The sequence below is a fragment of the Rosa rugosa genome, chromosome 3 (assembly GCF_958449725.1).
Source record: "Rosa rugosa chromosome 3, drRosRugo1.1, whole genome shotgun sequence".
Classification (NCBI taxonomy): Eukaryota; Viridiplantae; Streptophyta; class Magnoliopsida; order Rosales; family Rosaceae; genus Rosa; species Rosa rugosa.
Window position 1 is genome coordinate 3,977,863 of NC_084822.1, and position 22,756 is coordinate 4,000,618.

Sequence of the window (22,756 nt, forward strand, 5' to 3'; positions counted from 1 at the left end):
GACCTCCAGGAAATTAGTGAAGGTCCAAGGAAAACACAATAACCTGTAGTAGACCTTCTAGTGATTGGATAGCCTGCCCAATCTGAATCGTAATAAGCTCTTAACTTGAAATCACTATTTGATGAGAAAAACAACCCTTGGCCAGGTGCATTTTTGAGATAATGCACAACCCTGAGTGTTGCTTCCATATGGAGCTTCCGAGGTTGATGCATAAACCTGCTTCATACATGAACGGAATATGTGATATCCGGTCTTGAAACAGTAAGATATATCAACCTTCCGACCAATCTTCTATAACGACCCAGATCTTTGAGCAAGTTGCTCTTATCAACAATTTTAATCCTCGCTCCATAGGAGTGTCAATAGGGGCTGCACCCAACAAACCTGCGTCCTCAATGATCCCTAATGCATACTTACGTTGGGAAATAAAAATCCCACTTTTAGAAGCAGAAACCTCAATGCCAAGAAAATATTTCAAGTTACCAAGATCTTTAAGGAGAAAATGATTATGCATAAATTTCTTAATTGCATTAATACTCATAGGATCATTTCCGGTAATCAAAATATCATCAACATATATCAAGAGAGCAGTGAATGACTTGCCTTGCTTTTTGGTGAATAAGGAATAATCAGCTCGTGATTGTACAAAAGCAGCAGAACGAATAGCCTCTGAAAACTTTGCGAACCACTGACGGGATGCCTGTTTCAAACCGTAAAATGACTGATGAAGGCGACACACCAAGTTTTCCTCCCCCTGGCAGTGGAGACATGTAGATTTCTTCATGTAAATCGCCGTGAAGGAAGGTGTTGTTGACGTCCAATTGGTGTAGGGACCAGCCACGAGCTGCGGCCAAGGCAAGCAAGCAACGAACCGAGATGATCTTGGCAGTAGGAGAAAAAGTCTCCTGATAATCAACACCCTCCAATTGAGTGAAGCCCTTTGCCACCAATCGGACTTTGTACCGCTCGATAGAACCATAAGAACGATGTTTAATCTTATAGACCCATCGACAACCAATCGGCGTTTTCCCAGCCGCCGGAAGGGATGTGAGAGTCCAGGTACCATTGGCCTAGAGAGCCTCCAATTCAAACCGCATCGCCTCCTGCCATTCAGGATGGACGGAGGCTTTAGAATAAGTTCTGGACTCCGTAACTTGACTGATCTGGGCAATGAAAGAGCGATGTGCAGGCTTGTAGTGATGATAAGAAACATAATTGGCCAAAGAATAATAGGCACCTTTAGTTGGACCTGGAAGCAAGGAATTTGATTGATCAGAGCAAGCGCGCGTGATGTGAAAGCATTTATAATCCTAAAATTTCGCCGGTGGATGACAGGAACGGCTGGAGCGACGAAGAGGCTCGGGTTCGGGTGGTGGTGTAGGTGAGTCGGGTGAAAGCAAAGGGAGAGTTACTAGTGGAGGATTGACCGTGTTGGAATCTAGCGGTGGAAAATGGGGCACTTGGAGATCGGAGGCCGATGAGTGTGTGAGTGGGTCTGGTGGTGTTGGAGTTTTGGGACAGCGAGCATAGGTCCGAAGTGGTGGACGAGGGGAGGATGGTGGCGCGGGGTCGGAATTGTGGGTAGGATAAGGGACGACGGGTTCTGGTGCAATGGATTGGGAAGAAGAGGAGGACATGGCTGGGAGATCGGGATTAGAGGAAGAAGAGATAGGATGAGAGTCAAAAGTGAGGTCAAGGGATGATGTTGGGACAGGTATTGGAAGAGGGATTAGGCCGTGGGAGTGGACTAAAGAGGGGACAGAAGATATGGGCTTGGTAGATGCATATGGAAAAACATTTTCATGAAAGATAACATCTCTACTTGTGAAGACCTTTTTAGTTGAAAGATTATACAATTTGTAGGCCTTTTGGCCAACATGATAACCTATGAAAATACAAGCCACGACACGATAATCGAATTTGTGTGAAGTATGAACATTAGTAGCATAGGTCAAACACCTAAACACACGAAGATGATGGAACAGAGCTGGTTTTGAGTATAAATGCTCAAACAGAGTTTTGAAGGAAATGATGGGTGTAGGTAAACGATTGATGATGTGTACCGCAGTAAGAGCACACTCCCCCCAAAATTGGGTAGGAAGATGAGCAAGAAATTTTAAAGCACGGGCCACTTGCAAAATGTGACGATGTTTGCGTTCCACAACCCCATTTTGTTGGGGCGTGTAAACGCATGAATGTTGGAAAATAACACCATTGTCATTAAAAAAAGATCGGAGTGAAAGGAATTCACCACCATTGTCACTGCGAAAAATTTTAATGCGAGAGGAGAACTGAGTGGACACATAGCTAAAGAATTGCTTTAGAATCGATTGTGCCTCATCTTTGTGTCTCATTAAAAAAATCCAAGTGAAGCGTGTATAATCATCAACAATGGTAAGAAGATAATGGGCACCGGAAAGTGAAGAGTGCTTATAACGTCCCCAAATATCACAATGAATAATATCAAAAGGTTTTTCAGAAGAAATTAAACTAGAACCAAAAGGCAAACGACTCTGCTTAGCCAAAGGACATACAAGGCAAGCATTATTGGATTGAATTGAAATATTCAAAAAATTCTTGGCAATAAAACTCAAACGAGAGGGAGACACATGCCCTATACGGTTATGCCAGAGATCGGTAGATTTTGTGGTGAGGTTGCAGGCTGGATGATTGTTTGAGGAGGAAGGTGAACAAGTTATGGATTTCTTCGTTGCTAACGCCACCAAGTAGTACAATCCATCACGCTGCTTACCCAAACCAATCATCTTCCTCGTAGCCAGATCCTGCAAAATACACCAATATGGGAAAAAAGTCACTGAACAGTTCAAGCCTCTTGTTAAACAACTAACCGATAATAAGTCAACTTTGAATGTAGGAACACAAAGCACATCTATGAGATAATAAACCGAACTAAGAGGGAAAGATCTTGTGGCAACTATTGGTGCTTTTTGTCGACTTGGTAACAATACCGGCGGTAATGAAGAATTTTTCTTTTTACATAATAAATCGGAAGAGGAAACAATATGATCTGTCGCGACGCTATCAATGATCCAGTGGCGGGAGGAGATTTTAGACAAACCTGGCTTGGAAATTGCTGAATTCGCTTGAGGCTTATCACCTTCTTTGTCTTTGGTACTCAAGATGCTAATAAGCTGCTGAAGTTGTGCTTCTGTAAAAGTAGAATTCAAGAACCTCTCTTCATCTTTGATTTGTCCATTAGATACTTGATTTGCAGAACGACTACGGCTTCTATCATTCTTGGGACGATTGAATTTATTCTTTGGATGGCCTGGTGGATAGCCAATCAACTTGTAGCAAGTTTCAACAAAGTGCCCCTTATCACCACAATAGGTGCATTCAGGACGTCCTCTAGAAGAGCCTATGCGACGCCTGTCTTGATCAGATTGCTGTCAACTTTGTGAGCCATTGAAGGATTGATCAAGATGGTGTTCCATCCTGCCTTGTCGGCCAAAATTATTTGGCCTATTATTTCTCACGGCCATAGCTGCTCACCATGTGAATCTGGTGCATGTATAGTCCCAAGTTGCCTCTGCTTTTCATTCTGACAAATTGTTGCATAAGCTTGTCGAACTGAGGGAAGGGGATTCATTAAAAGTATCTGACCTCTAGCAGCACTGTAAGATTCATCCAAACCCATCAAAAACTGCATCAATTTCTGCCGGTCTTGTTGGGCACCACAAGTACATGAGAATGCATCAATAGATGAAGGCAATTCATCCCAGAGACTCTTTAATTTGGTGTAGTAGGCTGAAACAGAAAGCTGATCTTGTCAATGGTAAGCAATCTCTCGCTGGATTTCAAAAATGCGAGGGGCATTGCTTTGAGAGAAATGCTCACGAAGGTCTTCCCAAACTTCACGAGCAGTAGTGTAATAGATTACACTATCAGAGATTTCCGGGGTTAAAGAATTAATAATCCAAGAATGGATCATATCATTGCACCGAGACCAAGTCGCATAATCATCAGGATACTTTTCTGCCGAGGGTGGTTTAATGACACCATTGACAAAGCCAAGCTTGTTCTTGGCGTTTAGGGCTATGGTCATGGCTCTCAGACATGTGGACTAATTATCTCCATTGAGCAGTTTGGAAACCAAGACTAGACCGGGATGATTTGAATGATAAATGAAGAAGGGATTTGGGACATCGGCTTTTGGGGCATCTGATCCTTCTCCCATGATTCAGGAGATGGAAGAAAGAAGCTTGCTGCACGAGAAGATAAGGCACAGCAGCAAGGGAGAGAGTCAGGATTTTACTCCTGCTCTGATACCATGAAAAGAAGAAGATTTGGCTGAATTAAATTTCATTGATATACAGGAAGTAATTCCTAATCTCACGTTATCTACTCCTACGATTAAGCTATATTCTAGGAATACATACTACAATCAAGGGATACATATATTTACAGATTATCACAACTTAAATATAGGAGATATGATCAATTAACTTCTAACATATGGTTTACCATGTTCCCATGCTGTTGCTGCCCTCATCTCATGTCAGAAAGATGTATATGCCTTTACAGAGAAATGTTTTACTGCAGCAAGTTACCGTGAGACGTATGCTGGAGAGATATATCCTATTGAAGCAAAACCCCAATGGGTAAAGACAGAAGAGGCTGCAATGACTGATGATGATGATACTCGAGTTTTTGTGCGACCTCCTAAGATTCGTAGACTGCCAGGGCGCCCCGAAAAGAAACGGATTTGTGTAGAAGACATTAATCCTGGCAAACATACTGTACGTTGCAGTCTCTGTAATCAGACCGGACATTATAAGACAACCTGCAAAGAGAGATTCTGAAGAGACTCGAACAGTTCTAGGCGTCTAACTTTCAATTCTAGATATCTCAGCAGGTACTGTTACTTTAGTGTAGAATACTTTTCCTGTGATTATGCCAAACTAGTTATTCAGGTCATGTAAAATAGGAATTGCACCATTAGGTACTTTGTTGATTGCTAACAGTGAGCTGTTTAGAAGCACCATATTCTCATTTGGTTACTGTGATTCTGAAACTTCTCCTTTGTATTTATCAAGAGAGGATAGAACTAAATGGGTTCACTACTTGATCATTTGGTCCAGGTGGTGCGCGATTCATGTCTTCAATGTTTCCCTTAATAATCTTACTAAGTTCATTCTATGTGCTGAGGACAAATTCTAATGAAATGAAGTGAAACTGATGGAACAAGCTTGCCTTTCTGGTTGCCAAATTAACTGAAAACAGCATAATTGCTTTGTCAAACTTTTAAACCCACCACTCCGCAGCAAGAAAGATTTCACGGATAGCAGTATGGCATATTGACCTATTTTTAACCTTTAGTGGAGTGTGCATTACCAGTATAGATGGATCTGCAATATGTTTAGAACTGACAGAAATTCTGATATAGCATTGGCCTCGGTGGAAATTCTGATATAGCACAATATTTTGTGAAAAGACCAACATTATTGATCAGGAATCAAATTCACAACTGATGTGCATGCCAACTAAGAACAACCACTTTATTTAGGTAAATTATACCATTCCAGCCAACAAAATCAAGCTTCTGATCAATACAAACGTTACAGCAATAAAGCGTAACATCATAAAACAAGGCTGATCAAATCAATTTTACACTAGCTAAAATCTCTACAATTCAAAAACTGAAGTCAACAAACTAATTACGAAATGGGAACTTGCTTACGTTTTTAGCATAGAACACAAATGGAGGCAAATGTTAACACCGTTGGTTCAACTAGTAGGCAGCAGATAACGGTCTACAAAGTCAGATCCACTGTCCTCACTTGTATAATTGCTTGAATCTCTTGCATGCTTCTAATACATTTTCCCTGTGACCAAAGGCACTAACCCTGATGAAACCCTCACCACCAGGTCCAAAGCCACTTCCAGGTGTGGTAACCACATGAGTCTTCTCAAGAATCTCAGCAAACACATCCCATGAGCTTTGTCCGGGGAAGTGGACCCACACATATGGAGCATTCGTCCCTCCATATACATTAAAGCCAAGGGAGTTAAATGTCTCCATTATGATATTAGTGTTTTCTTTGTAGAAATTTATCACCCCGTGCATAGCCTACAAGGAGTTGAAACAAATAATGTAAGCAAAGCTTGTAACACAACTGTGGATTTCAGATTCAAAACTGTTGGAAAACAATCAAGAGACAGTAACAGACCTTAAGACCCTCTGGTTCAAGGCAAGCCAGACCACCAGCTTGGGCAATAGTGGATGCACCATTGAAGCAAGTACAAACAATGCGGTTGAAGTCCTTGGCGACTTGAAAACCATCCGAATAGTGCAACTGCTTTGGAACCACAGTCCACCCCAAACGAACTCCAGTGAATCCAGCATACTTGCTAAATGATGATGTCTCAATTGCAACCTTGAATGTCCATACAGAAACAAAAATATTAGATCTTGGATAGTCAAAAAGATGACATTGGAAAAGAAATTTCAAAAAAGGAGATATGACAGGCCAAAGCACATCCAAATGTACAACTCTCAATAAAACACCATTCTTAACTAATTTATTATCAAGAAGGGTAAAGATGAAGTTCATAGAAAAGATGATCAAAGAGCCTTGCAGTAACAAATTATTGATTGCAGACTTACATCTTTAGCTCCAGGGATTTCAAAGATGGAGCGTGGATTATCATCTGACATATACATGGCATATGCAGAATCATAGACTATGATTGAGCCATTATCCTTGGCAAACTTTACAAGTTGTGTCAGTTGCTCCCTTGTTGCAGCAGAACCAGTAGGATTGTTTGGTGAACAGAAAAATATGATATCTGTTCGATTAGTAGAGGACAGATCAGGAAAAAATCCATTATCGGGAGTACACCTCATGTACTCAATGTTTGCGAACTTCTCAACAGATTTCTGGTACTGTCCTGTCTGGCCCATAATAACACTAGAGTCTACATAAGCCTGCATACACAAAAGGGAATTTTTCTCTCAAAATTTTAACATACTTAAACAGTTGGCACACTTTTACTCAACGAGATATGTACTCAGTCTTTGTTTATTATCAATTTCTTCACAAAATTTCAATGAGAAAGTACTCCCGAGTCTTTCCAAATATTTTCATTTAGCAAAAAGAATACTAGTGTGTGTATCTGTGAGAGAGAGATAAAGAGTAGAGTAGAGATGGAGATGAGAGATAATATACAGATAATAAAGCACAAAAACAAAAATTACCGGATATGATGGATCTTGCACTGCTATTGTTTTATCCTCCCCAAAAAGAACCTGCCACAAAATGAGGAAACAGCAAAACCCACAAATTTTTATTTGTTCTTTATCAATCAATCAATCCAATTAACAGAACAAAACGAAGCAAAACAAAAACAAATTTTATAAAAGGTAAGCAAACCTGAAGGCGGGATATGTCACATTTTGCACCATCAGAAACAAATATATCATCTTCCTCTATGCCAAGGTTATCATAAAACGTTTTAGCAATTGCAGTTCTCAGTGGCTGCACATATTAATGACATGGGTTAAGTCTTGATTATCACAGAAGTTACTTAATCATGATCATTGTAGAATCTCTGCTCAAGGAAATGAATGACAGATGTTAAAAAAGAAATATAAAAGAACAAGAAATCTGACAATTTAGTTTGGACTGAGAAAACAAGATCAATCTGAGTGGGTTAGAGGATGAATTGGGAATGACTGGTTATTTGAAATCTAACTTAATTAAAAATAGATCCATTTACATGTCGAAATTAATAGCAGAAAGTAAATTTCTAAAGTCCCCATAAACAAATTTACTCTAAAAATTTAAATCCAAATCTCGCATTCATCTTACCCCCTTGTGAAACCTCAAATCCCGATTTTCACAAAAAAACAAATGGTGGTACAGATAGAAGGAAATATTTTGCACAGATGACTTAGAAAGCATCAATTAAAACATTCTAAATGGCAATTAAAGATAAGAAAGCCAAGTACCTTTTCACCTTGTTCGGGTCCATAACCACTGTAACCCTCTAGGGTGGACATGGCAAGTGCTCTCTGCCAAATCAACAATACAAATTTTAAACAGCTAGATCAACAACAATGTGATACATATTCTTTTAACAAAAGGTAACATTCATGATCAGGTGGAATAGAGAATCCAAAATTTTTGGAGAATATAAATTCATATAACAAAATATTTTTCAGGATAGAGAAGTTGTCAATCACAAGATTGGTTTCCTTTGAAAAAAGGGTGCCTACTTTTCTTGTCTGCCTCAATAATTCCAATTCAACCAAAAGAGAAAAGACATTCCTAGAATCATATATAAAAACTGAAGTTGGCTAGCAGAACCAAAACTAAGGAATATGAAATACTAAGAGGCGAAGAATCTGCCAAGTGCCAACTACCGTATAGGCAACCCATGTTTTTTCTGATTTCGTGATTTCCACATTACTGTTCAACTTGGGGTTCATGTTAGAAACACATCAATAAGCATGCAAGTGTTGCAGAAAAATACTAAAATAGGAATAGAAGTGTGGGAAACATAGTAAAATCAACGACCATTAAAGAGGAACTTTCTAATTTGGGGTTATATGGTTGCTTCATTCCTTGGACAGCCAAATCATATTTTATAATGTTACAAATTCCAGACAAGTAAAGTTTCACTCCTGTAAATGCAATTAACACAAAACAACTGGTTTTGCCTGTAAATATAGTTGCTTACGTTAATTCAAGGCTGCATACCAGACATTCAAAATCAAAACAAACCACATTCATGCTGGGCAGTAACAGAGCACATTAACCATGAGAGCCGAGAAATACCTTTGCCATTGCAGAGGATATATATTCTGGAATGGGCTCGGTAGTGTCACCAATTCCAAGGGGAATTATTTTCGCATCAGGGTACTTCTCCAAGTGCGCATTCCTCCTCCTAGCAATCTAAAACCCCCCACCAAAACAAACAAACAACGAAATCTTACATCAAAAATCAATCTAGTAAATTCAACGACAGTCTTTTTTTTCTATAGTAAATGTTGTGCTAGTGAAACAAAATTACAGACCTCTGGAAAAAGATAACCAGCTTGAAGCTTCCCCATGTTCGCATTGCGACTCACCTGAGTCTTGAACTCTTCACATTACAAACACATATTATCACACTTCGTTTCTACCAAAAAAAAAAAATACAAAATACAAAATCCACCGGAATAAAAAAAAATAAAGACTGAAAAAGGCGGCACCGACCTGTCTTTTCAGGAGTGGCGACGCATTTAAAGACGCCGCCGATGGTTTTGGCGGGAACGGCGACGCTCTGACCTCTGTAAAACAGTGATAAATAAATGTTCAGCACCTCAAAAAAAAAAAAACAGAGAAAAAGGAAAAGAGAGAGTGGGCGGATTCGAACCTGGAGGTTGGGGACTTGAAATTGAAGCGGCTCTGAGAGAACAAGGCGGAGGAAGAAGACGAGATTGAAGCTTGACTCAGAGCCATTTTCTTTCTTTTGGGTTCTACGAAACAATCCAACTGTGGTAAAATGGCGACGGCGCTCCAACACTTCGCGTCACAGTGGGAATGTACTACTCAAAACGGTGCGTTTCGTTAGGGGTTTCTGTGGGGGTATTTTGGTCATAACATAATTTGCTTTTAAAGGCTCGAATGACGTGGGGGCTATTTTTGTTTTTAGAAAAGGACTAGGAGTCTAGGACGAATTTGACTCTCTCTTTCTTTCTCTCTCTCTCTCTCTCTGGCTATCGTCGCCGCCAGAAGAAGCAATCGGAGACGCCGTTTAGGATCGCCGTTAGAGTCACCGTTACCGGGTACGACACCGTTTCGACGCCGAGCCGACTCAGCCACCGTCGCTAAGTTTTCTTAATTTATTTTTTTTTTTTTTTTCCGTGGATGCGGTTGTTCGTGAAGAATAGATTTTCAGATTCTGTGTTTAGTTCACGCAAAATTGAGTTTTTTTTTTTTTTTTTTTGAGATTGTTTGTGTTTGATTTATGAAATTGTGTGATTTTGATTGGTTGCTGTTTCGGTTGTGTATGAAATTTTGTAATTTTTGAAACATTTCTGAGGGAATTTGGTGGCGTGGTTCGGCATGATTTAGATGCTTGTGTGTTTTGATGTGTTCTTTCATATGTGCTTGCATCTATTAAGATTTGGATTAAGATGCTGCTCTGTAGTTTTAAATTTTATTGATTAGTAGTGTTATATTGCTCTGTTGCAGTAATGGAAGACTTTTGGAATCAGGTTGAGGACTAGTAAAGAAAGCTTGCGAAGCGAGTAGAGTATATAGTAACTACTGGGATTATATAAGGTAATTTCTTTTGTTCTATGTCTTAAGTTTGGATCATAGAGATTACTTTTCGAAATATGACTAGTCTAGTGTGGTAGATTTTGATACATAGTTCCAGATCAATGTTTTATTTAGCTTCTTTAATAGCCTCTGCCAAGCTTCACCTTATTCTGCCAAAAGTGCCTGATTTGCCTTCAGAAAATAAGAGTTTATAGCTTAGAATACGAAACATTGGAATCACTAATACCGTGCGATTTATGCAATAAGAGCAGTTACCATAAAAAGGCTACAAAGTTTATGATGCCATGCTCTCCTGTAAGTAGAGTAGTTTCACATTACATTCTCACTTTTGCTTGTGTTTCTAAACAACTGAAAATACAAATCAGACTTGATATCCTTTAACATGGAGTGTTTGCTGTTATCGCTCTTGGTAATATTAGCAGTCTGGGTAACCTTGTTGATCAAGTATTTCTTGTTTCATTTTACCTGGTTATCGTCCTAAGGTGATGTTTATATACTTCTTTTCAGTCTGTCCCAACTCCCCATCTATAAAGGGCACTGAAGTTTGCTCTGTTTCTAGCTTTTAGATATAAAGTCTGATGCAAATTCTGAAAAAGTTGTTGTTACCGAAAATGCTCTGGTACTTGGCTATATAGTGAAAGGCTTGATAAATTGACTGTGATGTTGTGGTCTGAGCTGGTTAGTGTGATGTCTCAGTATCTTCTCTTGTTTTCTTTTTCTTTTTCCCTATTCTATTCTTCTTTAAATGGTTCTGTTCATTTAGAAGGTCCTGACTCCTGAAGTTCAATAACATTTGTTATATAGGAAAAATACTCATTTTAAGTATTTGATTGCTTTTGACAGAAGGTTGGTTACCTGGGTCAGATGGATCTTGAGACAGAGAATAGAATAGCTGCAATTCTTATGAGAGAAGCAGCAGAATTGCGGCGCCAAGCTGAGAAGGAAGGTGTGCATGCTTATCTTCAACAACCTAAAGCAAGATTTAGGCCAAATTCACGGTTCCTCAGTGCTACTGTTCGTGGTGTTGAACAAGGTCAGTTCTTAGTGCCATATCAGTACTTTCATTGTCCTACTTGTCCGATTTTAAACACCATACCAGTGCCTTGAGACAAGAAGCCTGTTGGGGCCTGCACTGTTGCCCTTTCCTTGATACATGATGAGCACAGTGATTACATTAGTATATACAAGGTTCTATAGTTTTACAGTGTAGTACAGTTGAAGTTGTTGTTGACAACACAATGATTTTTTGGTGTATTGTTCAGATAAAGTTCAATCATCTTTTCAGATCAATTTTAATTCCCTTTTGTTTGTTTAGCAAATAAAGCTGTGGAAGTGAATGAAATGTGGCGAATCCGGCAGAAAGAGCTCGAATTGGATGAAAGGCTTAAAGGCAAGATGAAGGATGAGAGCAGAAATGACAGGAATCCTGGAGATGGCAACACTCCGAGAAGCACTAGCAAGAGGCACGCTTCCATGGAGGATAATGTTAGTGCTACTTGTTCATCAAGCCAAAGAGTACATGAGAGATGCCATTCAAGGGAAGAGAATGGATTAAGAGACGAAGAACTTGAAGAATTTTTACATTCAAGGTAACAATTTAAAAGACTCGGTGTGTGCGTTGTGTTGCATTGTATGCATGCTTGTCGGTATCTGATTATGTCTGCTGTTGCAGTCCTACAGAGTACATAATGGATACTAGTTGACGTGAACTTTTTTCTACGGCAGGGTCAAGCGTGGCAGAGGAGCTGTTGGGTCAAGGATGGATGAAACAGGTCCATATCTTCCACGTTCGGACTCCGAGGAACAGATAGCTGGTCCCAGTGTACAAGAACGTCGTGTTTATGGACCAGAGAAGCCTTCACAGAAGTTATGTGACTCTTCTGAAGAGGAGCTTCCCAACAGGAAGAGATCAAAAAAGGTTTCTTCTGGAAGCTCAAAGAAGCACAAATCCAAGGATAAGTCTAAAGAGCGGAAAAAGAAGAGGAAAGAAGAGAAAAGAAGTAAATATTATGATTAAGAAGTGCTCTGCTGCATGTTTTAGGAGGATCACAACTTAATGTTTCTCAAAGCTTCATCCTAGTTTGTACAGAGGTGATTACTGAGTTGCTTTCAGCTCCAGGATGTGTAAGACAGCTGAGGATTTCTAGACGAATCAATGATTTTCCTGCTCAACTTTAACCTGTCTGTTGCCCAAGGTAATATCAGTAAGCTGAAGAAAGATGAATCTTCACGGAATTGATGCAAGATTACTGCTACAGGGAATTGATGCAAGATTACTGCTACAGGATCGCATGCCAATTATATCTCATCTGGTTTGTTTTTGGCCTTCAAGTTGGAAAATGATATTCCTTGTCAATGCTCTATGACTATCTTTCATCTCTATCTTTATGGATATTCTATTCCACAGTGATGAGTAGGAAAACTATGCTCATGAGTCATGAGACTGATTTGAGTGTTAAATCACTTACATTTGTGGAGTCAAATTCTTACGTTTAGATCGGGCATATAGAGAGGATTCTTGATGCACAATCCAGTACAAATTTTCTATCAGAAGTGGTCTTCTTTTTTTGGGTCTGAAGAAACAATAGTACTACACGTTATTACATGATTTCTAAAGTAATTAGGCAAAAACATATTCAAATTAGAGAAATATTACTTAAAAATTTAGCTATTTTTGAATAATCTTGAATTCTTGATCTCTAATTCAAAGTTCTTATCTTTTCTTTTGATTAGTTAACATTGAAGTTTCATGTTTTTCATAGGTAATTCTTTCTTGGACTAAATTCAGTTTACCCCCTCTAACTTAGGGGTAAACATCAAGTCAGTCCCTAAATTTTTTTTTTAATCAAGATCGTCCCTAAAGTTCTGTTTTTCATCATCCGCGTCCAAATCACAAAATTCTCTCCGATCATGACGTCACTTGCTGAGTTGGCCTCGACATGGGCCTCACTTTTCAGTTTTTGGGCCTCAGTTTAGATGAAATGTCGAAATTACCCTCCTCTACCCCATACTATTTTCCTCGGTTCCTCCTCCTCTTCTTCTTCTCACTTCGCCGTCTCCACCCATTCACGGAGCTCACAGTCCCCGTCGCCATCCCACTTGGCCTCCACCTCTACTACCTCCTCCATCCACAAGCGCAAGCTCGCATCTAAGGACCACGCGCCTCTTCTCCCTCCACCTCTTCTCCGCTGCCATGCTCGACGACGCTCTGACCTCAAAACCATCTCAGCACGCAGCAGCGGCCCCGATTCCGACTCATACAATCCATTCCTAAACTTCAAGTTCGAGTTTGTCTTCAGTGGAGACGACGTGGAGGAGGTGGGTTCCGGCGAGCTGGGCATGGGCCAGGCCGTGTTCGATGAGTAGGATTTTGTTGTCCGGGGTGGTGGTATAGGCAGCCATGGTTGTAAAGCACAAGAAGACAAAGACGAAGACGATGAAGATGAAGGTCTCAGATTCGAGCAGCCCCATTTGGCCTTCCACCGACGGGATACACTCCCTCAATCAATTTTCCAAGGTAACCCATTTCTAAAGCTTTGATCTTTCTCTTCTGGGTTTCTTTCATTTTGGCTAAAGTTTCAATCTTTGGTTCTGGGCTTTTATTTTTTGTGTAGATTTGCTCAGCTATGGAATCTGGGTTCTGAATCAGATCACTAAGTATCAGAATTCTTATTTGTTTTGTGTTTCTGTTGGTGGAATATAGTATCCAGGTGGTTTCTTAAGCACGGGTTTGTTTTTCGAAGTTTGTACCTTGAGTCCTTGACTGAATTTTTATTGAGCCTACAAGGAGCTTTTGGGATCAGATTTGTGATCGACAGAGATGAATGCTTCTCTCGTAATGTTTTGTATGAAGGAGATATTGTCCACGTTGAGTTGAGTTGCTCAGCTATGGAATCTGAGTTGAGTTGCCAGCATGTACATGTACAGCGCGTTGCTTCTTGGAGGTAGAGCAGAAATCTGGTTTTAATGGTAAAGGCGAATTGAATTCTGGTTTTGATGATTTGGGTGGCGAAGGTGAAGTGAAATCTGGTTTTATGGTTTGGGTGGTGGGGGGATGCCTCAGAGAGTGGGTTTGGGGAGATTGGGAGATGAGGGAAAGGAGAGAGTGTGTAGTCGGAGACTGGTTTTGATGGTGAAGAGATTGAGAGCGGGAAGTGAGGTAGGAGAGGAGGGTTGTGTTGCGCTCATGGTGGCGGTTGAGCGGAGCTGCAAAGGGATTTGTGTAACCCCAAAGGGGGTTGTGGGATGTAGGAGAGGATGAGGGAGGAGAGAGGAGAGAGGAGAGGATCAGAGGAGGGTAATTTCAACATTTCATCTAAACTGAGGCCCAAAAACTGAAAAGTGGGGCCCCATGTCGGGGCCAACTCAGCAAGTGATGTCATGATCGGAGAGAATTTTGTGATTTGGACGCGGATGATGAAAAACAGAACTTCAGGGACGCTCTTGATTAAAAAAAAAAATTTAGGGACTGACTTGATGTTTACCCCTAAGTTGGAGGGGGTAAACTGAATTTAGTCCTTCTTTCTTATATGTATCTTATAAAATTGATTTTGATTCTCAATTGCCAAAAAGAACTTTTTAAATGGAATAGATTCATGATTCATCTATTGTGGTATGGAATCTTTACTTTGGATTTATTTATTTTTATTTTTTTAAAAAAGAAAATTACATCTGATAGCTAAAAAAGAATTCAAAAATATACTGAAAAGTCTCGACCACCTTAAAAAAATAATTCAACTTGAGCTCCCAAATTCTCAAAATCGGCCCTGACAATGAGCAATTGGTGAAGATGACTAATGCAATCAGTGAGTGAAATTAAGTCAATCTTCAAACCGATTTCTATCATGCTTATATAGTTGTATCAGGGTAGAGGAATATGTAAAATTCATATTCATATTTTTTTTTTGGGCTAAATACTGTTTAGTACCCTGTGGTTTGGGTCGAACATCAATTCAGTCCCTCGACTTTCAATTTCATCAAAAACACCCCCACACTACTATTTCTCGTCTAATAGATCCTTCCGTTACAATTCCGTCTAATTCAGCCGTTAAGCTGCTGACATGGAGTTCTGACTCAACATAAATGGGTCCCACATGAAAGTCAAATTCCCAAAATAACCCTGACTCTATTCTAACCCATATGGCAGCCCCAAATACCCATTATGCCTAAATTTTCAAGCCAAAAAAAATAAAAATAAAACCCATTACGCCTATACGTTCCCGCCCATTCTAAATATACGAAAGCTAAACTACACTTTCACTGTTCATTTCAGAAAAGACAAAATGAATGAACAGTGGACTGGCGATTGTGCCCTCCGTGCTGTTGGTTATTGCACGCAATGAATAGTTCCCTTACTATTCTGCCCTTGCCTCATGTCTTCGGTGTTGGATAGGGATCGTTGTCGGGTTTGGAATTCAGCCACTCAGATCAAGAAAAAAAAAAAAAAAAAGCAAAAGAAGAGAAAAGAAGGAAAAGAAGAATCGAAGAGAGGGGAAGATCTCGCCGATAACCGTCGGGTTTGAAACTCAGCCACTTAGATCAAGATCAAAAAAAGCAAAAGAAGAGAAAAGACGGAAAAGAAGAATAGAAAAGAGGAGAAGATCTCGCCGAGAATAGACCGGCCGGAAGGTATTTGTTTGATTTTTTTTTTTTTTTTTGTGGGTTTTTTCTTCTTTTGTTGGATGTTTTTGAGGACGGTAGTTGTTTTTGGATATTTTGAATTAAGTGGACGATGGTTCGATTTGTTATTTGGTGATTTGATTTGTATGGTTTTGGCTTTAGATTAGTTGTGAATGATTTCATAGAGTTTGGTCGTTTTCATTGTTTTGATGACTATCAATTAATTCCATGGAGATTCAAGGTTGCATGATGAGCTCACCACCAAATTGGAGCAGTTTTTTTTTTTTTTTTACCCACTTCAGTACAGATATATCAAATATGGTCAAATCGTGACTTATTAATGGAGCTGAAAACGAATAGGAGAGGTTTGGTTTGGTTTTCAAAGCTTATCTGCGAGATTTGATATAAAATTTCGGATTTTGAATTTTTGATTTGATGTCATCGTAGGTCGCTGGGGTGGGAAAGAGAAAGAGGAGAGATCCAAGATTGTGGTGGACTTCCGGGGGAAGGTTTGAGTTTGTTTCTGGAGAGGTGGATGCTAAAATTTTGATCGAGTTTGGGGGAGAGCTTTCAGCAGGAGAAGAGGTGTGTGTTTGATTTCGGTTTCTTTCAGTTGTCTAAAATTGTGGTTTAATTTGATTGAGTTTTGTGTCTCTAAATTTTGTGTATTTTGTATATTAGGATGTAAATGAAAATAATCTTCTTTCTTTGAGCAAATAAACTAAATTTCTTCTGGGTATGCACATATATGTATGTTTGTATACAGAGTAACTGAGACGTTTAACCATACTCCTTCTTATGTTTTAGACTATTACTTCTTTTTAAAATGGGTAGTTGAAAGCACATAATTGACATGTATAATGTTGGGTACCTTAATTGGCATATTGAAGTCCCTTTTCTTTTATGATGATTTCCAGTGTAGAGATGAAGAAGGGATATTCTTGGTATATTCAGTCAGTAGCTTTGAAAGGTGAGTTTTTTATTTTTATTTTTTATTTTTAACTCAATTCGCATATGATCATTCAAGGCTTCAAACTTCTAAATCTGATTCTCAAAGTCTTGATCTTTTGTTGCTTTTGGTTTACTTGCAGCACCTGTGTATTCAATTGGACCAATTTAGGAGTGGAGTGCCTTTTGTGTAATAAAAAGTTTCTGGTCAAGGTAAGTGTTTTGATGCCCTTGATTAGGTTTTTGTGGTTGGAGATGGTCAATTTCCCTAAGAGTTATTTGATTTAGGTCTGAAGTTGTTATCTTCAGCATGTGTGTGTAGTTGCAGATGCCTTTGATCAGGTTTCTGGGTGGGAGATAGTAATTTTACATAAAGCTTATTGTATATGGACTGAATTGTATTGTTCTTTGTGCATAGTATGAAGGAATTCCTGGGAATGGAGTAGCTTGAACACCGCTTATTATGGTGGAGTATCATTAAAATGAGATGTATTGTTTGACATATATTATCTAGAACCCCCACTTATTGTCAAAACAAAAAGAAAGTGAAATGGTTAATTGCTTTTGGGGGGTAACAATGAATACAGAAGTCATTGCCTACAATAGCTCTTTATGTGAGTGGACATAATGGGGAGTGCAATTTCTTTCTGCTGTTTCGGATTATATAGTGCAAATTGTTTCTGTTTCATATTTGTTAGTTGATTACATGGAATAAAAACCTGTAGGCTGTATACTGCTGGTATTAAAAGGAAAGTCTCTGATCCTATGTACTGTAAATATTGACATTTAGAAGATTAACATTTCTCTGGAATTTTTTATATGTTTTTGCTTATTTATTTGAATACGGTATCAGTTTGCCACAAAGAACTATTTGGTAGGTGGGAATTTGAAACACCAGTTCATCCATATTCTGCTTAGTGCTGCTTTCCATATTCTACACTCTACATTCTAGAGTTGTATACAGAATTACAGTTGAATTAAAAATGGGTTCATAAACACACTCAGTTGAACAAGTCAAAGATAATAATCTATGGCATTCTGTACATACTAGAACTCTCTATTTTTACTTAAATACTGAGACCAAGAGAAGGAAATACATTCATGACCCTTATATATACCATAGACTTCCATGTCATCAAAAGAAAAGAAAAAGAAAAAAAAAACACTTCCATGTGCTAAACTAATTAATAACATCAGCTTGGATAATGAGGTTAATATAAAAGTTTCCCTTGGATTTTTAAACTATTGTTAGTCATTTCATGATATTAATTATATCTATTTTGCTTTCCGAGCTTAATAATGCTCCTGTTGTGCTGAGAGGATTTGAATTTAGCAAACTTCAGGAAAACTATCAGCAAGTTTGTTGATTGATTGAACCAAAGTATAGAAATAGGCAATTCATTAGTCCTTGAAATGAAGGTAGTGCCCTTTTTAAATGGCTTTGTTTGGTATTTTTCTCCATTTGATTTTGATTAGGTTTGTCTACCTATATATAAAGTTTTTAATTTACTGCTGTTATAGGTGCGGACTGTTGATAGAAGTTGAGTCTCACTTTTGGCATTTCTCTATCAGGTGACATTTTCTCTTTCCTCTTTTATGTTTTTGTAATGTTGTTTTTAATCTCTAGATTGTGTTTGTTACTTATTTCATTTTTTTTAATCCTGTTCTGTCGTTTGTGTGAAATATATGTTGTTATTTGATGATTCAGTTTTCCCCTTTTTTTTTTTTTTTTTGGATTATGCGCCTGAGTTCATGCTATGGTATTGTCTGTCCTTTACATGGATATGGCGTTTACAAATTATAAAAGAAATCTTTTTTTTTTTTGGCCTACGTCATTGTTCTAAATTGCATTTTGTCGGGAGAGCGGAAATGGTTGTGAAACCGTTGAAAAAGTGTGTTTCCTTCTGTTTTGAAATATTGTTTTGATATTTATGAACATTATTATTTTTAAAGCTGAATCTAAACTTTATTTTCGTGTAAATTTGGTGTTTGTTTCGGGTTCAGTGTCTACTCACTTTAGTAACAAACTGTCAACATTCATAACAACAGCAGCAGTAAAGATTGCTATTCACTTTTTCTTGCATTAGTAAGGACTTAGATAAAGATACTGAGGGAAAGACATACAGCAGTGGTATAAAAATAATCAAAGATTTGTCTATATTTCTAACTGGTCTAATTTTTGAAGTCTATTTATGTGAGTTATTGTTTAATTGTGCACAATAGGCTGTAGTAGACAATGGAGCTGAGGAGTATTTTCCTATGTATTAATTTACATTTGAATTCAACTTATATCAATCTTATGAATCCTGTATCAGATGACATCTATCAATGGAAACCGGGAACTAGGAGTATAACACTCGCTGTATTTTCTCAATTGCTGCGATTCTCTAAGATTCTCAACTTTCCGGTCTCAATTTATCAAACAATGAGGATTGGTTTGTGCTTCAGTCTAAGGCAATGAGAATGAGGTAATTTTACTTGCTTTTGGTTGAAAAACCCGATCATATGATCGCATGCCTAATTTCAAGGGCCCAAATGGGACAAAGAGAACGAATATACATTGCATGTTGATAGGATTTGGTATCATTTGGAACTATATATTCACACTGCACAACTGGTATTAAGCATGAAAATGAACTATATATTGGGTTGGGTTCATTTGAAATTTGATTACTGAAAATGAAGTAAAGGTGGAGTCTTTTTGTTTTGTTTATTGGTTTTTATTTGTTGGTTTTTGAAGGTATCAATTGGAACTGTCGGAACTGTGTAAGAAAACTTGGGAGGAGAACATAATTGTGTGTCTGGAAACTGAATATAGGGATATGACTAACTCAAATTAATTTTACAGTCGGATTAGGTGGAAGTTTGAAGGTTCAAGACTTGAATGCCATAATACGCATCTTTGGGATGCTGAAAACATGACATGATGTTTCCCAGTCTATGACTTAATGTTTAGGAATTACGAGTTTGAGCTGTAGCTTGCTGGTTATATATTCATGGGACTGATTTGCTTTCAGTGTTCTAATTTGTTATTTTGTGTAATGCAGCAAAGGGTGACAAGTTGTTGGCGTCGCAAAATGCAGAGAGCCATCAGAGGTGTGCTATCGGCTTTTTTGTATCTTAAATTGATTGAGAAATACTCATTCTGTTAAATTGTTTGTTCTCTTTAATAAGCGCTATATGGGGCACATATCTGTGTTTCCCATGAATTCATTTCTCTACATCTTTTTACAATGGTCTCTTCAAAAGAAAAGATATGGTTTTAGGATGAAGGCAAATTTAAAATCTGTTGAAAGGAAGGTAGAAATAACTGATAATGAGTATGCATAAACTAGGGGTCCCATCTCACGAGTGCACTTAGTGATAACTTAATACTACATTGTGTGGCTGTCTTGCTCAGGTTGTCCAGCAGTTCCAAGAATTGTTTTGGAACTTTGTTCTTCATTTATATGATGTGCAATCTTTGTAGCAAGAACTAATTTGCTCATCTAATTTTCTTGCACGGTGTTCCTGTGCAAGCTCGGCAAACACCACCATTGTTGCAGTACTTTGTTACTATAGAGAAACTCAACACTTTTGAATCATTGGAATTGTCACGTTTGGTTGTAAATCAAAACAAGAAGCATCTTTTGGAGAATTGGCTATTTGAGGACAAGCTTGAATGTAGCGAAGAGCTAACTTTTTCGATAATTTCAGGACGACAAAGTTACTAGATGAAGAAATTGAAGAGGACGAGATGTTCTGGAATCAGGAGGCTCTTAAAGAGGTAATATTTTTTTTTTCTCCTCTTTCTTTTTTCGAAGTTTTGTTTACTGTAATTTGTACTACTGTACACTGTTTGTAATTTACGTTCATGAATGGATATTGTGGTAGGAGGAAGAAGATGATAACTATGAAGTGGAGCTGAAAGTTGTTGATTTGTTTGATAATGACTTGGTTAAAGATGTGAGTTCTCTTCTACCAGGGTTCAAATTGTTTACTTTAATTTCGAGTTTTCTAGCATTTCAGAGGAAATATGTGAGTTGAAATTACCTCTATCGATTTGTTTGTGCAATTGATTGGGAACTAAGCTGTGATTATTTTGAGCTGACGTCGACAAATCTTTGTATTTCCTTTGATTATGTATTTTACAAACTTAATAGCTTATACCTGAAGTCACCAACTGATGTGTATAAGAAATTATGCTGATTTTGGGGGTTTTACTGATTTTGAATCAATTTGGCACCTTACAAATGGTGAGCAATGTTCAATTAGAATTTAAGCTCCAAGCATACAGTGCTATAGTCAATGCTGATAAGGATTGCCTAAGGATCTGTTAGACCCTATTTAAAATTTTGACATCATAAGTGCACTTATGATGTCAATCCCTATTTAAAATTTAGAAAAACCTCAGAAGTGAAATGGAGCATTTGATACATGCATATAGAACTTTGCCAAAAATACCAATTTACATATTAAAAGGTTTTCTGGTGTGCATGCATTTTAATTAGTACTTGGAAATTGGAAGTACAGAATATCTCATGCAAGGCAATAGATTGTGTTAATATTAATTATAGCTGGCTTAATACTATCAGTTCCTAAGCTGGATTGAGCGATGCTGTGATTTGGTGTTGAAGCATCTTTCAGTCATCCAGAAACAAAGGTATGTTGCTACTCTCTTAATACACTATTTGTCTCTGTCTCTCAAAATGTACTAATGCATATTATGACTCTTCTAGATGCTGATGAAAAAAGTTGATGCATTGATGAAAGCCATGGAGCAGAGTCTATGAAAATAAAGAGAGAAACCGTAGCTAAAGATAAAGAAGCTGCAGCAGCCAAGGTGGATGCTGACAAAAAGAACAGAATTACAAACTCATCTAAGAGGTTATAATTACTTTTCAACAGCCTCAATACCATTCTTTCCTTTTGTATGATGCTTCTGTAGCAGCATCCCTTTCAAATATTAAAATTTTTCAGATCTGATCACCTGAATATATGATTGATTTTATGGTTTACTTCTAATTGCTGGGGGTAACAAAAGCATCTTCAATGTTTGGTTACACGAGATTTATTGAAGATAATGTGGAGATTTAGTATTTATGAGCAATGTGTCCTATTATGATCATACGACAATAATTCCCGCAGCAAAGTTTCAGCTTAATGACAAATTTAAACCCAGTTCGTTTTTCTGTCCAAGTTTATGTACAAAATTTGGGTTCCTGTTTCTTTAAAGTTTTATTTTGGGTTCTGATTCTGCGTCATTTTGATGCGTCAAATCTGATATAACTCCCCTAGGTCCACTCCTTGATAAGACTGAACGTTATTTCACCAAGGTAAACTCAACCTCCTGTGCAAAAAATTTAAGTTCATGTATTTTGATTATCTCTGCATTCTTCCGTGACTACAAAGGAACTCCATAAGAAAGCTGACTGGTAAGATGTCTTCTAATATTTATTTATTATCTGCTTTGCCTACATTTTAGATAATAAGCTTCTGATAGAACACTTGGAAATGAAGCGTACTGTTGAAAGGCCAACTGTCGACAACCTTATCTGGTTTGCTCACATTTTAGGTAATAAGCTAACCTCATTAATTCATGAACAGCTAATATATGTTCTCAAGGTTTTCCATGGTAAAATTCAGGTTTCTATCATTTTTGCAGTAAATAAGCTAATACATAGATCATAAATCGGTTCTATCATTCTTTTCATGCAGAAAGATATGAGAAGTTGAAGTTGGAGATTGTGAATAGAAAGAGCGAGAATGAAAATTTAAGGCAGAATTCATCGACCAAATTAAGAGACCAGCTATTGACCAGCATTGCTCTTCAGCAAGCAACACCAACACCGACTGAACATTGTATTCAATTTATAGCTTCATTAAAGTACATACATCAAGTTTGATCTGAAATTCTC

The 22,756-nt window shown here is 38.0% G+C and overlaps 2 protein-coding genes and 1 long non-coding RNA gene across 13 annotated transcripts; 2 read left to right on the forward strand and 1 right to left on the reverse strand.

The window, feature by feature from the left end:
* Positions 1-5,494: 5,494 nt before the first annotated feature.
* Positions 5,495-9,546, reverse strand: LOC133736428 (LL-diaminopimelate aminotransferase, chloroplastic-like). The gene is made up of 10 exons (XM_062163908.1): positions 9,382-9,546; positions 9,222-9,295; positions 9,041-9,108; positions 8,802-8,918; positions 7,973-8,035; positions 7,395-7,499; positions 7,220-7,270; positions 6,629-6,949; positions 6,192-6,398; positions 5,495-6,091 (listed from the first exon to the last, which is right to left on the reverse strand). Exons 1-10 carry the CDS (start codon positions 9,465-9,467, stop codon positions 5,798-5,800), a joined length of 1,386 nt encoding a protein of 461 aa, XP_062019892.1. The 5' UTR covers positions 9,468-9,546; the 3' UTR covers positions 5,495-5,797.
* Positions 9,547-9,647: 101 nt separating this feature from the next.
* On the forward strand, positions 9,648-12,796 carry LOC133736429 (uncharacterized). 6 transcript variants are annotated; one of them, XM_062163910.1, is made up of 5 exons: positions 9,648-9,793; positions 10,203-10,292; positions 11,136-11,325; positions 11,608-11,881; positions 12,018-12,796. In XM_062163910.1, the coding sequence occupies exons 3-5, from the start codon at positions 11,157-11,159 to the stop codon at positions 12,307-12,309; spliced, it is 735 nt and encodes a 244-aa protein (XP_062019894.1). In that variant the 5' UTR covers positions 9,648-9,793; positions 10,203-10,292; positions 11,136-11,156; the 3' UTR covers positions 12,310-12,796. The 6 variants fall into 6 exon arrangements, with proteins under 6 accessions (XP_062019894.1, XP_062019896.1, XP_062019895.1 ...); XM_062163912.1 differs by having other exon boundaries at positions 11,139-11,325; XM_062163911.1 differs by having other exon boundaries at positions 9,662-9,793; positions 10,226-10,292.
* Positions 12,797-15,561: 2,765 nt separating this feature from the next.
* On the forward strand, positions 15,562-22,751 carry LOC133741477 (uncharacterized). Of its 6 annotated transcripts, XR_009861944.1 has the most exons (14): positions 15,703-15,920; positions 16,359-16,496; positions 16,829-16,881; positions 17,003-17,072; positions 18,381-18,431; positions 19,175-19,327; positions 19,907-19,955; positions 20,556-20,625; positions 20,733-20,804; positions 21,434-21,501; positions 21,578-21,725; positions 22,137-22,174; positions 22,324-22,413; positions 22,557-22,751. It is a non-coding gene; the product is annotated as an uncharacterized LOC133741477 (long non-coding RNA). The 6 variants fall into 6 exon arrangements; XR_009861947.1 differs by adding an exon at positions 17,278-18,278 and having other exon boundaries at positions 15,562-15,920; positions 21,578-22,413; XR_009861943.1 differs by having other exon boundaries at positions 15,688-15,920; positions 21,578-22,174.
* The last annotated feature ends 5 nt before the right edge of the window (positions 22,752-22,756 follow it).

Coding starts and splice junctions, on each gene's coding strand:
- LOC133736428 (XM_062163908.1), bottom strand. CDS start 9,467: ATGGCTCTGAGTCAAGCTTCAATCTCGTCTTCTTCCTCCGCCTTGTTC. Junction 9,109..9,221: donor CGCCACTCCTGAAAAGACAG/GTCGGTGCCGCC, acceptor TGTAATGTGAAG/AGTTCAAGACTCAGGTGAGT. Junction 7,500..7,972: donor GACCCGAACAAGGTGAAAAG/GTACTTGGCTTT, acceptor TAATATGTGCAG/CCACTGAGAACTGCAATTGC.
- LOC133736429 (XM_062163909.1), top strand. Junction 11,326..11,607: donor TGTTCGTGGTGTTGAACAAG/GTCAGTTCTTAG, acceptor TTGTTTGTTTAG/CAAATAAAGCTGTGGAAGTG. Junction 11,882..12,017: donor GAAGAATTTTTACATTCAAG/GTAACAATTTAA, acceptor TTTCTACGGCAG/GGTCAAGCGTGGCAGAGGAG.